The 18,331-nt window shown below is 40.1% G+C and overlaps 1 protein-coding gene across 1 annotated transcript; it reads right to left on the reverse strand.

Annotated features, from left to right (window-relative positions):
* On the reverse strand, nt 1-15,267 carry LOC102437713 (membrane-spanning 4-domains subfamily A member 7-like). The gene is made up of 7 exons (XM_023756518.1): nt 15,142-15,267; nt 12,634-12,790; nt 8,218-8,352; nt 6,231-6,287; nt 4,338-4,544; nt 1,143-1,244; nt 1-165 (listed from the first exon to the last, which is right to left on the reverse strand). The coding sequence occupies exons 1-7, from the start codon at nt 15,147-15,149 to the stop codon at nt 76-78; spliced, it is 756 nt and encodes a 251-aa protein (XP_023612286.1). The 5' UTR covers nt 15,150-15,267; the 3' UTR covers nt 1-75.
* Nucleotides 15,268-18,331: the final 3,064 nt, after the last annotated feature.

Consider the following 18,331-nt stretch of genomic DNA (forward strand, 5'->3'; position numbering starts at 1 on the left):
TCTAGAGTAGCTGAAATTTCAGGAAAGCCTAATCACACTTTGTCATGAGCACTGGATTTCTCCTTCCTTTTTCCTCTACAGCCAACATTTACTCATAGCCATACCCTTGAAGAAGTCTTTGACATGTTTGATATGATCTTGTGACTGAGGCAAGGAAAATGAACTCTAGGAAAGATCAAAATTGTTAATAGTTTTAAAACTCTGATTTTGGAAACTTTTTAAATACATATTTATAATGCATTCCCCCCAAATGTTGTAGAGTACTAGCTCTCCCAACTTTCCTATAATATATAATTGCAACAATATTAGTTCAAACAAATGCCATTCTTCAATCTGCTAATTATGTTGTCATTTTCTGATAAGATCATAATTGAATCATAATTTGTTCAATCCTCTTAAATATTTCTCTCTTGTTTCTACTACAGCTTTCAAAGATTTGGGTCCCAGCCCTAGCAGGCTTGGCTCAGTGGATAGAGCATCAACCTGCGGACTGAAGGGTCGCAGGTTGGATTCTGGTCAAGGACATATGCCTAGGTTGTGGGCTTGATCCCCAGTAGGGGGCGTGCAGGAGGCAACCGATCAATGATTCTATCTCATCATTGATGTTTCTCTCTCTCTCTCCCTCTTCCTTCCACTCTGAAATCAATAAAAATATATTTTAAAAAAAGATTTGGGTCCCATTTACATTTAAAATTATAATGTCAAGACCTAAGAAGAAGTAAGGAAGAACACAGGAAAGCATAAGTGGAACAGAGATGTCCTAGTAAATCTCATCACATTCACAAGGGAACTGGGCTAGGGAGGCAGGTGGCTGTCCGTGACAAGAGTGAGGAGATGCAAGTTCTCAGTCTCAGCTCATTAGTCCGTATCATTCATTCTCTGTGTGACTTATCCAAGCCTTGGTTCTTTAATAAGAAACTGGGTCAGTTGATTCTAGCTTCATCTTAAATAATTCTCTAACTGGTTTGCTACGCCTAAGGAGCCCTTTAATTGAACTCTTTTCTCACTATAAAAGTTGCCGCCCTTTAATTGAACTTTTTTCTCACTATAAAAGTTGCCTTCCACATATACCCAGTGATCTGATCATCATAACTCAAATCTTTGGACCCAGCAGGCATCATGTGACATGTCAGAGTACTCACCCCAGGGTTGCTGGAGTAGACCTGTTTCCACCAAAAGACAGAAGCATATGCAGCTAGTAAGTGTTCCAGCACAGAGAAGATAAGCATCACCACCAGCACACCCTGCAAATCAGAACAGGGATGGTTGGTGCCATAAGCCAGCTCTTGTGCCTGACTGAGAGGAAACTGAGGAATGAAGGCTCTAGTAGTGGAGAGCACAAGAGACAGAGAAAATCGTTTAATTCTCTCTTCTGCTTTCTCTTTTGGATCTCTTAACAGAAAAAGGGGAATAAGCAGCAACAGTTTCATCTCACAAAATATTATGCTAAGTGAAATAAGCCAGTCAGAGGAAGACAAATACCATGTGATCTCACTTATATGTGGAATCTAATGAATAAAATAAACTGACAAACAAAATAGCGACTGACAGTTGTCAGTGGGGAGAGGGGTTGGGAGACTGGATGAAAGAAGGTGAAGGGGTTAATCAAAGAACATATATGCATAACCCATAGACACAGACAACTGTGTGGTGATGGCCAGAAGGAAGAGAGGTGGGGGCTGGATGGAGGTGGGCAAAGGCAGAGAAAATGGGGACATCTGTAATAGTGTCAACAATAAAGAAAATAAATAAATTAAAATAAAATAAAAACTTTCATCTCAGATCCTTGGTGTCCACATTCTGAAATAAGAATAATCCATTTATTCATGGTGGCTTTTATTAGTTCCTTTTTTTCTTTGCTGAGTTTTATTATAATGGTGTTTCAGGTGTAGATCTGTTTTTATTTATGCAGCATCTGTCTCAGTGCATTCCTTCAGCCTGACAAATTTTCAGTGATGTCTCTTAAATTCTGACAAATTTTCAGTGATGTCTCTTGGCATGTTTTTTCTCTCCCATGCTGTCCCACTAAAGCTCAGATTAGATGTGTGTTGAACCTTTTCACTCTGCTGTATCCTCCATGTCTTTTAATTTCTCATTCATATTTTCCAAATTTTTATCTTACCTTGTTGTGTTCCATATGATGTAATCAGACCTGCATTTCATTTTGCTGCTTATTTTTTTGAACAGGTTGACTCTGCTATTTAACTGATATGCTAAGCTCTTAACACCAAATATTATAATTTTCATTTCTAATCTATTATCATATAATTCCTAATTCTTGGGAAACTATATAATTTCAGTGTGTGAGTGTTATTGGGGGATGGGGATTCTTTGATATGTAGGAAACTTATAAGTTAGGTTTATGGACATCTCCCTAGATCAAGCATGTCAAACTCAAAGGCTAACATGGGCCAAATAAATGAGACATGCAGCCTACAGGCCTCCAGTTTGACATGCTTGCCCTAGATAGTAATTTTAGGTTGTTGTTTTTCTCTTTTAATATATTTTATTGATTTTTTACAGAGAGGGAGGGAGAGGGATAGAGAGTTAGAAACATTGATGAGAGAGAAACATCCATCAGCTGCCTCCTGCACACCTCCTACTGGGGATATGCCTGCAACCAAGATACATGCCCTTGACTGGAATTGAACCTGCAGGCCAATGTTCTATCCACTGAGCCAAACCGGTTAGGGCTAATTTTAAGTTTGATTCTGATAGAATCTTAGGAGTTTCACAGATCCAGGAAGTTTTTAAGTTAATCCTTTTATTTGAGGTTCTTCTCTTTTATATATGTATTTTTTATTTGGATGCCATATGTGCACAAGACTTGGTGAGGTGATTTCATCCCAGAAACCTTTATGGCAGATTTACTTAGTATGTTGGGCAGAGTTTTCCTTGTCTTATTTTCATAAATATTCCATTTCAGCATCTAACATTCTTGCAGGGCCCTCTGTGTGCATTCCCTGCTTTCTGTGGAGCCTCAAATCCTGCCTTGGGCATTAAAACTCCATGATCCAGGCCTCCATGGTTTTCTGGTCTCAGCTCTTGTTTGGTGACCTGGCTTTAGGATTTTTCTTAGCTTCTGGGACCTATGATATTTTTCTTCCTTGATTTCTTTCTTCCTTTCATCCTTTCTTCCTTCCTTCTTCCAAACGGGGGAATGTATCACTAATATTTTTTAATTTGTTGCTCTTTCCCAGGTTATCTTTGTGTTAATAAAGAAAGTGAACTTTTAATACTGCTTAGTCAGCAAAGGTGCAACTCCTCTGATGTTGCAGGTAGTTCTCTTTGACTCCTGTTATGTGAGAGTGGGAGGCAGTTTGATGTATTGAGATTAGTTTTCATTAAATACAGCCCCCACTATCCCAGTGGGGAGGATGAATCTCATACCCCCATTGTTTTGCTTAACGTCTGCCCTGCACGACAGTTATACTATCTCCTGGGCTCTTCATGTTGGTATCTAACCAGGTGGGTTTCTGTGCTCTTCTGCTTCCTCAAGCTCCTGGATCAAGGGGAGTTTGGACAGCCTCTGGATCACATGGATAGCTGCACATAAGGGTGTGAGTCCAGACAGTTGGCGCCCATTCTCTGTGATTCATGAGACAGGTAGATCCCAGATAATGAGAGACAGTGTCTTTGTCTCTACAGCTCCTATAGAGAGGAATCACAAAGGAAGAAATCTTTCTCCATCAAGGGCCAGAGTTGATGGTTTTAACCTCTGATCCAGTATATAGAGAGGATTAACTAAGTCAGGATTGTCATCATCAACAGGTGGTGACAAGTTTGGGGGAAAGGAGGTAAGAAAATGCTGCCCAGAGATGTTGGCATTTCTGCTAGAAGTCGAATCCACTGGTGATCCATCTCCCATCCTCCTCTCACTCTCTGCCAGACCTATTAGGCCAAAGTATAATAATTATATGTTTGGGTTTCAGGTTCAAAATCCATATCTAACTTAATATAGGATACTTGTATCTCAAATCAAATGAAATTCAAATAAAGAGGTGTGTTTCTGGGATATTCATTGAGGGGGGGGGAATGCCTGTTCAAAAAAGGGGACACTTTGAGAGTTAAACCTACTGAGAATGGAATTTTTTTAATTTAAGAAAGACTACTGTAGGAATGGACTACCCACAGCCCTTCTTGATTTCCTTTTTCGACTTCACACAATGCATGCCCCATATTTTGCAGTCTGCTGACGGACCTCTTTCAACCGTATTTTCTTCTGTCTGTCTTCAGACATTCAGACCAACAGGGCTAGGGACTGCTGAAAAAGCAAGATTATGCAAAAGGGAGACAGAGATTTCACATGACAGGAGACTCAATCTGAAAGTACTTACTGTGAGACTAACACCATCCAGGACACAGTCCTTGACTTCATATTTTGGATTAGGGTATCCTGGATAAGGCAAGGAGGATAGATGCTCATTTTCCGAGTCACACAGTTGAGAGGCAGTCCTCAGGGCTACCAGGCTGTAAACGAGGAGGAAGAGGCCTGCTCCAGCGACAACAGAACTCACTGCATTAGAGGTCAGACTGCCGATGGCCTGAAAAAGAAATCTGCACTGGGGTCTCATCACAGAAATAGCATATGATTCTGATTCCTTCCATCCACTGCACTGCAACTAAGCTTCCCTCTAATCTGCATAGTCCTAGTGGGCACATACTGTGTCTCATTCATCTCTGTGTATCCCTGCTCACTATCTAGTTCATCACCTTATATAATTACTAAATGTTTGTGGAATTAGAAAATATATGGATTAATTCCTGCTTTGGGAGAAGGGTTCCTTGACTCTCTGCAGCACTGAAGACAGAAGTGGTATCGCCAATATCTCCCTTTACTCCTCAACAGACTTAGAATCATTTTAAATATGGCCTTTGGTCCCTCCTGGGAAGACCAATCTATGGCCTGTTCTTTCATAAAGAAGCAGCTTCAGAGAAAAAGGAAGAAGCAAATTGGAGAAGTTGGAATACATTCTATAGGTGGGTCAAGCCTATAAGAACCTCATCACCACACTCACTCCCGGGTCATAGTCTACATTTTGGAGAAATGGGCTCTAACAGGATGTGACTCCTGCAAAGACACTGATGTACCAGATTCCCAGCGCATGATCTTTTCTGTTTAAGCACCACTGTAGGATACCGTGTGTTGGGGAGGATGGTTGCCCTATCCTCTTCTGCCTTGACCCAGTAGCTATATGGCTTCAAGTTTCTGAGTCCCTGAAGGAAGAACAGAGTGAATGGGCAGCACCTTGGCCAGGAGCTGCCATGCGGGCAGCAAGCCCTCATATTATCCTGTGTCCCACATGTGGAGCCCATATTGTGTCAGGTCGTCCCAAGCATAGTTTTTCCTTTCAGTGTATTCAGGGCACTTGGGAAGCTACCTCTGAGATACACATGTTCATCTTTCACATTTTGTAAATAAGAAAACTGAAGTCCAGAGAAGGCAGGAACTTTTTCAAGCACACAGATGGATAGGGGACCGAGCTGGGATGGGAGTAAATGTTTCCTGATTCCAAGTCCAGAATTCTGACTCTATCCATGCTATAAACTCTTCAACACCCTCTCCACTGATTCTGGGGTTCAGACTCTAGCTTCAAGCATCAGGAGCATATACCAGTATAGTACATCTTATGTTCTCTCATCCATGGCTAACCAGACCTTGGATCTACCTGAGTCAGAATATGGCCTTTCCCTAAGTCATCTTTGTGGGCACATGTCAGGGGAAAGGGAAAGGTTGCTATGGAGAAGATCAAAGACCTCAACTTCCACCCACTGCCTCCCAACTCCTGATCTTTGTCAGGAGAGTGACTACAGTCTGATAATTCCTTGTTCTCGAAGGAGTAAATGAGATAGCCAGAGAAGATCTAAGCCCACACACCTCCGCTTCTGTCCATGCTATTTAGGGAAATTGACACATTATTGGATAGATTTTTCTAGAAAAAAAATAATCATTAGGATCTAGCTGGGACGGTCATCTACCATATCCAGGGCCAAGGTACATTTTAAAAAGTTCTTAGTATATGTAAAAATTTCCACTGTTTGGAGCTCCATTATGTAGGGGAAAGAATACTGGTCTGAAGGCAAGGAATTTGGGCTTTACTCCTAGTTCAGCCAGTGGGCCAGTGGGGAGAACTTGGGCTCCCTCACTTGCTCTGAGCCTTGTTTCCCTAACTAATCAAATGGAAATTTTGAACTGGAAGAATTAACTCTGAAGTTCCTTTTATACTTACAAGGAGCTTAGTTGATTTTTTCCCAGAGATAATGGAAAGGATTCCAGTAATGGCAAACTGCTCAGAAAAGAGAGAAATAATCAGTTCAGTTGTTTTGTGGAAATGTATCAATCACTCAATCAATAAGTAATGTAAAACTTTCAGGGAGATGACACTGTAGGAATGGTGTAGGCCCATATTGATAGAGAGGTCTGATTTCTGCCCTTGGGATGTTTACCATTGACTGAAGAATCAGCAGATGTGCAGGAACTGGAGTCATGTTAGTGAAAATCAATATGAGCTAAGGAAGCCTGGAGGTGTGCATGGAGGGAGGAGAGTTATAAATTACAAGGTTGACTACTAACCCAGGCCTAGTGTCTGAGCTAGAAATCACCATACAGCAGAGGTCTAGGGATATCTAGTTGTTGCAACAGGCCAGACTTGTCTAGAAGCTGTATCTGCAAAGCACTTGATATGAGATGGAAGCATCAGGAAACTCCCCACTTAGAATCAACTGTTTTTAATTATTTATATTTATTGTTCCCCATTTTTTAATCACAGAATCTGATTGTAAATACAGTTTATGTGTATGGATTTTCTTCCTTGGATTTAATTGTAAATACAATTTTGTTTTATGTGGGTGCTGTTGTTTCTCACTAACAATCATCTTGTTAGCCTTTTCTCACTAAATCATTATTCCTTTAAAGCCTATTTGTATTGGCTGCAAGGTATTTAATCATATGGCTGATGTATAATTTATTCAGTGTATCTCTTATTGTTGGACATTTCACTGTTTGCAATGTTTCACTCTCTAAAGTAATTCCATAAAAAATATCATTGTACATTAAAAAGATTACATGGTTGAAAGAAAGGAGATTGAGAATGTCCAATAACTTGAAGGGAGAGAAAGATGGAAGCAGCCAACAGAAGCACTTGGTGGTTCAAGATGCAGAAGCACATGGGCTTCAAGCCATTGGTGTAGGTGGCCTGAATTAGACTGGGAGCCAAGGAAAATGGAAAATACAGGGTCAGATGTGAAGAGTCTTTCATCATGAAGCCCTAGAAGTCAATATTTGATTCCAGTGGTGTTAAGGATCCAGTTGGTGGGAAAAGAGTATTCTGAGAAGCTAAAATGTTGGTTAAGCTGTGGCTTAGAGATTTGGTTGTCACAAAGAGGATCCAGAATGAATTAATTCTAATGTGGAAGCTATAACTACTGGTTAAACAGAAAGGTCAAGGGCAAATTATGCTTTTGGTGCAGGAGCAGGGCCTTCTTACATCACCGCATGATTTGTGTCTACACAAGGACTGTATCCATACAGGAGTGATGCCTTGATAAAATTCATTTGCCCAGAATGTGTACTTTTTTCCTCCTCTGTACAGGATACTACATAGAAAAGAAGCGTGTGTAGGAGGTATGACTAGTGTCCAAAAGAAGGTCCTTTCTTCATGAGTCCTAAGATGGAAGGCAGCAACCAAGGTTTTCAAGTGCTCAGGATTGCTGTTGAACTTATAGCAAGAGTACCCTGTCTTGCATAAATTTTACCATTGCTGGTTTAATTCTCTGCAACCTGTGGCATCTACCACTTGTGGTCATTTTATTATAAAAATGACCTTTTCACTCTATATGACAGGTAGACTATTCTTAAACTGGAGGGAATCCAATGGCTTCATTGAAGGCCCAAAGAAGAATGCAAAAAATGTTCCACTTTTCCAGAGGCATACTGTAAAGCCAGGTTAGAAATGCTGGTATGTCCACTGCACTATCTTCTTGTCTTCTGTCCCATCCATTCACTCCCTGAGATTTTCACATAAGACCACCGATTAAGCCTCTCTCTGTTCTTCCTGAATTGCAGAGACATGATGTGAGATGATAACAGAAGGAAAATTGGAGGTCTTAGCCTTTTTCTCCTCTCTCTCCACTTCTAAGAACTGAGTTATTCCATTACTTAGCATGCTGTTAGCATTTATAAAGCATATTCCCGCTTGGATACCCCATTCTACTCACGCACAGAGCTCCTACAAATGGGTACCCGGACATCAACATGGTGGAAACTGCTGGCTTGAAGTGGGAAGAGTAGGGAGAAAAAAACAAAATAGCTCCAAAACTTGAAATCATCAGGCAACACAGTATATGGATACTCTATAAGAGACAAGAGGAAAAATACTAGAATACACTTTAAATAGATAAAAGTGGCATTTGAATGTACATTGTGAATTATAAAGAATACTAGAGGCCCAGTGCACAAAGTCCTGCACAGTTGGGGTCCCTCTGGGTGGCCTGCAGGGATCGGGCCAAAACCCGCAGTCCAAAGCCGCCTACAGCTCCCACCTGCCACTCTCACTCATCCTGGCCCCGCTATGCCTGCAGTGGGCTCGTGCCCAATCAGTCCCAATAAGGAGAGGCTCATGCTGCCACAGCAGTGCTCACCAGCCATGAGCCCTGCATCTAGCGCCCTCCCAAGGGGAGTGGCCTGTGGGATCAGGCTGAAACCAGCTCTCCAACATCCCCCTAAGGGGTCCTGGATTGCAAGAGGGTGCAAGCCAGGCTGAGGGACCCCACGAGAGGGCTCCAGGGCATGTCCAGCCCATCTCACTCAGTCCCAATCAGCCAGACCCCAGCAGCAAGCTAACCTACCAGTCAGAACATCTGCCCCCTGGTGGTCAGTGCCCATCAGCAACTGGTTGACCAGTTGACTGTCTGCCCCCTGGTGGTCAGCGCACACCATAGCGAGCAGTTGAGCAGCCTGAGCATATCATTAGCATATTACTCTTTGATTGGTTGTTCGGTTGTTCTGCCATTTGGTCTATTTGCATATTACCCTTTTATTATATAGGATTAACATGTTACAATTTGTCATATTAAAAAGGAAAAATGTGCTAGAAGGAGCTAATAGGCATTCTCTAAGAGAATTCATATGTTACTAACATTTTTTGTTTTCTGATAGGATTATTAAACTAGCAAATCAGGGAATAATTATATGCACATTTTTAAATTTTATTTTGAAAATGTTGACAAATCGCCCTGACCGGTTTGGCTCAGTGGATGGAGCATCGGCCTGCGGACTGAAGGGTCCCAGGTTCGATTCCGGTCAAGGGCATGTACCTTGGTTGCGGGCACATCCCCAGTAGGGGGTGTGCAGAAGGCAGATGATCGATGTTTCTCTCTCATCGATGTTTCTAACTCTCTATCCCTCTCCCTTCCTCTGTAAAAAATCAATAAAATATATATTTAAAAAAAATAAAAAAGGAAAAAAAGAAAATGTTGACAAATTTTTTATGGTTCTAGGAAAAGTAGATGGAGAAAATCTTTTCTGGACAGCAGTCCAGTTACATGGATATAGAAAGCAAACTTACCAAGAAAGTGCTAATAAAGGGGTCAATTTCAATGGAAATAAAATAGAGCAGGAATTCTTTAGTGCTGTAATTCATCTTATCTTATTCATCATTGGATTTTAATAATAATTGCTATTTTTGCCGAAACCGGTTTGGCTAGGTGAATAGAGCGTCGGCCTGCGGACCTAAAGGTCCCAGGTTCGATTCCGGTCAAGGGCATGTGCCTTGGTTGCGGTCACGTCCCCAGTGGGTGATGTGCAGGAGGCAGCTGATCGATGTTTCTCTCTCATCGATGTTTCTAACTCTCTATCTCTCTCCCTTCCTCTCTGTAAAAAATCAATAAAATATATTTAAAAAAAAAATAATTGCTATTTTATGAGATCCATGATGATAATAATGGGTTTGCTGAACACTCTCTACATTCTGGCTATTCATCTAATCTTATTTACAGATAAGAAAAATGAGATACCAGGAGTTAAAATAACTTGTACAAACCAACACAAATGGCCAAGACTCAGGGGTGAGGAATCTTTTTTCTGCCAAGGACCATTTAGATATTTATAACATCATTCTAGGGCCATACAAAATTATCAACTTAAAAATTAGCCTACTATATTTGGCCAAACTTCTAATTAAGTCACCCCTGATGCCTTGGCAGGGCCAGACCAAATGATTTCGAGATAGCAAGAAGTAGTTGCATTCTAGATGTACTATGAAGATTAAACCTGTAGGATTTGCTAAAAGTTTGAATGTGGATTATGAAAGAGAAGAATGAGCCCCACTGGTATGGCTCAGTGGTTGAGCATTGACCTATGAACCAGGAGGTCACGGTTCAATTCCCTGTCATGCATGGGTTGCAGATTCGATCCCCAGTAGGGGGCATGCAGGAGGCAGTTAATTAATGATTCTCTCTCATTATTGATGTTTCTATCTCTCCTTCTCCCTTCCTCTCTGAAATCAATTTAAAAAATTTTTAAGAAAGGAATAAAAGTTGCCTCCAAGTGTTTTAACTTGAGCTTCTGAAATGATGGAGTTGACATTGATCTGAGATGGAAAATATTGTATGAGGTGTGTGTTTGGGGAGGAGTATCACGATTTCAGTCTTATGTAGGATAAAGGAGAGATGTTTAGTGGATATCCAAGTGGAGATATACCAAGGCATTTATATGTATGACTATTAAGTTTAGAACAGAGATCCAGGCAAAGGATATAGTTTTATTTCCCCATGTCATATTAGAGATAATATTTAAAGTCATATTACTGGATGTGGTTGCCATTGCAGCAGATATAGAAAATGAATAGAAGCAAGGACTGAGCTACAGAGCACTCCAAATTTAGGATCAGGGAAATTCATAAAAGACTATTTTTAAAAAAAGCATAAAGAGAACAGCTAAGGAGGAAAGAGAAGAAAACAAAAGAATGTGATGTCCAAGAAGCCAAATGAACGAAATGTTTCAAGTAGAAGAGTGGTTAACTGCATCAAACACTTTCATTAAATAAATAAAGTTAACAACAGAGACTTGAAAATTGGGTTAGTAATGTGGAGTAAAGGAGGCAAATGCCATTGGATGTGATTCAAGAGTAAATGGAGAGCCTTAGCCAGTTTGGCTCAATGGATAGAGTATTGGCCTGTGGACTGAAGGGTCCTGGGTTCAATTCCGGTCAAGGGCACATCAATTCTGGTCAAGGGCACATGCCCAGATTGCAGACTCAGTCCCCAGTAGGGGCATGCAGGAGGCAGCCAATCAATGATTCTCTCTCATCATTGATGTTTCTATCTCTCTCTTCCTCTCTGAAATCAATAAAAAAGTTTTAAAAAGAGTAATTGGAGTCAATGACCTCCTACCTTTTAGAGGACAGTTACTGGGAAGGCAAGTAATGAATGGGGCATTAGCTGGAGAACATGAACTTGAAAGTATTTGACTTTGCTTTTTTGTTTTCAAGACAGAAAAATCAGAGTAAGATTCTGTGTTATGAAACTGATTAAAAATTTTGCAGTGAGAATTACTGGAACAAATGATAAGGGATGGGATTTACTGCACAAAGGGAGGGTTGTCATTAATTAGATAGACATTTTATTCTTTTTAAAAATATATCTTTATTGATTTTAGAGAGTAAGGGAGAGGGAGAGAGAGAGATAGAAACATCAATAAAGAGAGAGAATCATTAATTGGCTGCCTCCTGCATGCCCCCTACTGGGGATCAAGCCCACAACCAGGCATGTGTCCTGACAGGAAATTGAACCATGACCTTCTGGTACATAGGTCGATGTTCAACCACAGAGCCACACTGGTTGGACAGATATTTTATTCTTAGTAGCTGGAGTGAGGAGAAAGAATGTATGGACACAGACATGGGTAATTGTAGATGTGTAGCAGCTTATGGACATTCTATCCAGATTGCCTCAATATTTTAGTATTATAGGAAACAAAGTAATAAATGGAGATGGAAGAAACTTATGATATTTGAAGGAGGAAATGTGTGAAATAGTTTTCTGGGATAATAAGAAAGTGAATGGGTGAAAGAAATAGGTACTTTTAGGCAGATTTTTTAGTCCATTTTGGGTTATGGTCATAAACCAGAAGGTGTGTGTGTGTGTGTGTGTGTGTGTGTGTGTGTGTGTGGTGTGTGTGAATTAAAATCCTGAATCTGAAGGATGAGAATCTAGGACACTGAGGTGTCTTATAGTTACTCAGATAAACAGGGAGAAAATGTATGGTGAGATTAGTTCAAGTTGTCTCACCTTAAAATGTGTAAGAAATGAGCTCAAAATGTGTAAGAAATAAGGTGACCTAATTTAATCATATTGAGTAAAATTATACAGTTAAATCAATATTTCCACTATATTAAGGCCAATTTATAAGAGACTTTATCATGTAGATTACAAGTAGAAAAGACCCAGTGGTTTTTGTTGATTTAAAGAAAGGTCTGGGAGGACACAGTCTTCCCATAAAGTCCCATTCCATGTCCCAATTAGCCTGGAGTCACACAGAAAAATAAATGACTCTCCCAGATCCATTGTAGATCTGTAGTCAGGAAACATTCACAATATCCCCCTAGTGTTCTCCTTATAATGAGGTGGACTTACTCCAACAACTGTGGTTTCTTTTTGAAGATCATTCTGCAGTGTATCTTCTTTTTGGTAAATGTGTCCGGGTTTCTCTCTTTGGGGGATAATGATGTCTTTCAGAGTGGAGTCAAAGGCTTCCTTGGTCTTGGACTGTGACAGCATGATGCTAAAGACGCTGGAAGAGGCAGTGAACTCAGTTAGGACCCACGGTTTGACTTAATGATATGAAACTCCCACAGATGAGACTTTGTAGGAACTTAAAATTTTTCTTCATTGGTCAAGATGTGATCAGTCCTTCAGGAGCATAACTGAATATGGGAATCAAGGGAAGCATTGAAAAGCTAGCAAACTTGATACAATCCATCCATTGAGGACAGAAAAAAATGTCCCTGGGAGAAAACTGTAAACATTTGGAGGTGTCCCCAGCCAAGAGGCAGACAATTTATATACAACTTGCTTTGCAGCCTTGAGTGTATCATTTCACGCTTTCTGACCTTAGGGAATTTGAGTTGATGGTCTCTAGCTCCAGAATTGTTCCCATATTCTGGCAACTTGGCTTCTTCCTTGCTCTTGTGGTTTAATAGACCAAATATGCCATGTTGACCCCTTTTTCTAATCTTAATAACCAGTCTTTTAAGCTGCATCCATATTGTCATTAAAGTATTACAAAGAGTATTACATATATCTCCTTTTTCCCCCCCCGCCCTTGACAATCCCCCAATCTTTTAAGCTGCATCCATATTGTCATGTATTGCAAGATTTCTTTCTTATTTTAAAGCTGACCTTGAGGACATTGTGCTAAGTATAATAAGCCAGTCACAGGAGGACATGATTTACTGTAACTTATATAAGGTATGGTAAATAGTCAAACTCATTGAAGCAAAGACTAGAATGGTGGTTGCCAGGATCTGGGGGAGGAGGGAATGGGGAGCTGCTGTACAACATGTATAACGTTTCAATTGTGAAAGATCAATTCTAGAGGTCTGCTGCACAACACTGTGCCTATAGATAGCAATGCTACATATGGTGCATTTAAAAAGCTGTCAAGAGAATAAACCTTATGTTAAGTATTGTACTGCAATACAAAAAAAGAAAACCGGGAAGAAAGAAATCAAAGATTTACCCCAACTTAAGGATTTTTTTAAAGTCTCTATACTTCTGAATTTCTTTCTGCAGATTTCAGTTCTCTGCCCAAAGACTACAAATGTGCTGATCTGGGCCTGAAGCTAGAACCTGGGGTCTAGTTGGTAGCCTCTAGCTTACTGCACTCTCAGATACCATGCAAATTCATTTTCTTTTATTATATTTTGTCTGTTTTGTTTTAAATAGAGTGTAACATAGCAAATGCAATCAAAAGGGGAATAAGGTTTGAAGAAGAAAACAAAAAATTTCCTTAAATCTTAACTATCACCTACTGACTACTATTTTATATATATCCTTTACAGTCTCTTTTTCTCCTTTCTCATTTTGCCTCCTCTTTCTTTATATACGTTTATACACATCATAATTCTACATAAACAGAATCATTCTAACCATTACACTAAACATTATTCTGTGGACATCATGGACACTAATACATATAGATATTACCCAGCCTAAATTTAAAAGCCAAGTGGCAAATTCTGACACATGCTACAACATGAATGAACCTTGAAATACTAGTAAGCCAGTAATAGAAGGACAAATATTGTATGATTATACTTCTGTGAGGCACCCAGAGTACTTAAATTTATAGAGACATATAAAACTGAAAGCAACAAATGAACCAACAAGAAAAAAACCTCATAGACAAAGACAACAGAATGGGGTGACCAGAGGGAAGGGGGGTTGGAGGGTAGTAAAGGGTAAAGGGGTCAAATATATGGTGACAGAAGATTTGTCTTTGTGTGGTGGGCACACAATGCAATATACAGACAATGTATCATAGAATTGTATACTTGAAACTTATAAAATTTTATCAATGTCACCCCAATAAATTTAATTTTTTAAAAACACAGAATGTTGGTTACCAGGGGCTGGGAAGAGAGAAAAACATGGTGTTACTGTTTAATGGGCATGGAGTTTCGGTTTGGGAAGATGAAAAAATTGTGGAGTTCAGTCGTGAGGATGGTTTCGCAAGGAATCTCCACATTGATACCATCATCTCCAAACTCTACAGTCTGTGAAGGATCCTTTGTCCTCCACATTCACCACATGGATACAAACGTAAGGTAGCCCCCAAATTTCTGAGTCAGTTCTAAAAATCCCCACCTTGGAGACAAATAAATCATAGCTTGGAGAACAACTTCTCTGCACACAGCAATTTTCTCTAATACAAAATTAAAATGGAACAATGGGGTCTTAATGCAGGATTCAATCTAATTTGTTGAGAGCGTATTCCGTGTAAGATTGAGTGAAACATCAGAAAAACACAGAATTGTAGAAAATCACAACTTCAAAGCGTGAAGGAAGCTTAAGGATGGTTTCACCCAGTTCTCTTATTTGGAAAGAGAGTAAACTGAGGCCCATAGAGGGAAATCAACTCACCAATTCATGCAGGTGGTCAGCAGCAGAGACAAGGCAAGATTCTAATTCCTGGCTGTCTGTTAAAAAACAACAACACAGTAATCTCCCCCAAAATTTATGATCCAAACCAAGGTGCCTCCCTGTTCCTGCAGCCCAGCCCTGTGTGTTGTGGCTGGTGGGCCAGGTCACTTCTGGGGAGCTCTCAGCCAGAACTTCCTACTGTTCCTGCCACAAAGATTTTGCTGCTTTGCTCTCCAATCTCTGAGACTTCCTGTCCCTCATCCAGAGTAATGTTTATGATTACACAAGATATGAGTCTCGCTGTACTTATGCGCAGTTTATACAAAAAAATGTACCTCAGAAAGTTGCCTCTTTCTACATTTCAAGGTCTGGAAAACGACACAAATTAGAAGTAACACACAAGAAAGAGGTTCTGAGGGCGAGTGAGTTGCATGGCCCTGTTTAGAATTTGTTTCCTGCATGCCTATAGGTAATTCAGCTAGTTCCTTTTGGCCAGAATTTTCTTACCTACTAGATAGGGATGGATAATAATAATTCCACTATATGGCTGTTGGGAAAAATAAAGAGAAAGGATGTTAAGAGCTCATTAAAAGTAGACACTCAATAATTAATGATAATGGTAATGTTCATTTGAATTTGGGAGAATTTATTTTCCAATTTCCCAGGTCTTAGCAAACTAAAAGCAACCCGTGGGGACTCATTTCCTAGTTGGTACTTCTTTTGGGTGCCTCTTCACTCTCTGCCTCTGGCTTCATAAATTCCTAACTTCGTGCTCAGCGAAGTCCAGGCACATCTTTGGAAGGATGTCTGTAGATGGGGATCAAGAGGCCGAGCCATCAGGGCTGCAAACAAGCTCATATTCTGAGAAGTACAGATTGTTGAGGGAACATTGTTTCTATTTTCACATTCCTTTTAAGGCGGCTGGGAGAACAGCCTTTGCTCAGAAGGAGGGGCATGGCAAAGGTGGCAGTAGCAACAGCTAGCAGCATGTCATGCTCCATGCTTTCTCAATTTCCTGAAGGCTGGAAAGACTGGCCCCTAAGAGAGGAGAAAATCTAAGCCAGTGGGGTTTAAGAAACTTAGAAAATGCTTGGAGAGAATTTTAATCCCATCTCTTTAGTCTCCCGACTAGATATTGCTGAACAAACCACAGATCGCTGGTCAAGTCAGGGGGAAAAGCAGGATGAGGATCCAAGTCTCTTGGCAGCTGAGCTCAGGCTGCTTACACCTCAGCAACAGTCTATCATTTTGTCATCTCCATCCCCATGACCAACATCATCTTAATTTATGAACACCGTCATGGTCCAGAACTTCCTCTGGGTCTGTGACCTGCTTTGAACAAATTGCCAAAGAAGAATCTTGGTCATTTGGGCTTCTCTCACATCTCTCCTGTGTCTCAGAAGGAATGTGTGGAAAAATCAGTTGAATATCAGGCCAGTTTTATCATATGTAAAATCATAATAAAAAAGTTCTGAATTGTTGTGAGGAGTAAGTCATACATAAAGTCAGGTATGTGTGTACTATATAAAATGCCCTGCATAGAGTCTGATATATAATAAAATTCAAGAAAATCTGTATTCCTGGTGCAACATCTTCTTCCACCCTCTTTATTGAAAAATGTACTTCCTCTCTAGATTAATCTCTAGTCTCTATGTGTAATTTTTTTTACGTTTACTCTAAACTCATTCTTCTCTCATTGATTGAAATATCCTCGGCCCTTTCCAAAGAATCCTTGGCTCTAGACTGGCAAACAACTCGTGGTGCTAAAATCGCTTCAAGGGTTCATCTAAGGATTTCCCAATTTCCCATCCTCCCACCCAAGCTGACTGTGAAGCTAGTAAAAGTGGAAGTGTGTCTCAGCTATCTACTGACCTTGAATGGAGGTGACAGAGATTTTTTCTTCTCCTCCAGAAATAGATAAGACAGAGTGCATCCACTGTGGAAAACAGTATGGATGTTCCTCAAAAAATTAAAAATAGAACTGCCTTATAACTCAGTGATTGCACTTCTGGGTATACATCTGAAGAAATCCAAAACACTAATTCAAAAGAATATATGCCCACCACCCAAAGTCACATCTTCTCCTGTCACCTCATATTAGGACCCAGACTTTGTAACTTGGAAATCCACATATGAAACCTATACGCTCATGTTGACCAATGTCACCCCAATAAAATTTAATTTAAAAAATAAATAAAGGAAAAAAAGAATATATGCACCCCTATGTTCATTGCAGCATTATTTTTCAACAGCCAATATATGCAAGCAACCCAAGTGCCCATCAATAGATGAGTGTATTAAAAAGTTGTGGTACATATATATAATTGAATAATACTTGATCATGCTGTCCTTTATGTGAAAGTGTTTTACTGTTGGTGGTCAGTGACTAAGAACAAAGATGATTCTACACAACACTGCTGATGGGAATACAGACTGGTGCAGCCACTATGGAAAACAGTATGGAGTTTCCTCAAAAAATTAAAAACAGAACTCCCATTTGACCCAGTGATCCCACTTCTAGGAATATATCCTAAGAAACCTGAAACATTCATCAGAAAGAATATATGCACCCCTATGTTCATAGCAGCACAATTTATAATAGCTAAGATTTAGAAACAGCCTAAGTGCCCATCAGCAGATGAGTGGATAAAAAACTGGTACATTAACACAATGGAATACTATGTGACTATGAAAAAGAAAGAACTCTTACCATTTGCAACAGCTTGGATGGATCTGGAGAGTATTATGCTGAGCGAAGTAAGCCAGTCAGAGAAAGATAAGTATCACATGATCTCACTCATATGTGAAATCTAATGAACAAAATAAACTGATGAAATAATAGATCCAGAGACATAAAATTCATTGAACAGACTGTCGAACCTCAGAGGGAAAGCAGAGGAGGGTGGGTGGGAAGAGATCAACCAATGAACTTGTATGCATATATGCATAACCCATGGGCACAGACAATGGGGTGGGGAGGGCCTCAAGTGGGAGATGGGGGATGGGGGCATGATGGAAGAGATCAATGCAGGGGCGGGGAGGGGGACAGGGAGATGACTTATGTAATACTTTCAACAATAAAGATTTTTTTAAAACACAGAAAGAAGATTCTAGGGCATCTACACATGTATTGAGCAGATATAATTTACTTAATAGGACACCTTCTGAAAATTAGCAGTTAACACATTTG

The sequence above is a fragment of the Myotis lucifugus genome, unplaced genomic scaffold, assembly GCF_000147115.1.
Source record: "Myotis lucifugus unplaced genomic scaffold, Myoluc2.0 scaffold_97, whole genome shotgun sequence".
Lineage (NCBI taxonomy): Eukaryota > Metazoa > Chordata > Mammalia > Chiroptera > Vespertilionidae > Myotis > Myotis lucifugus.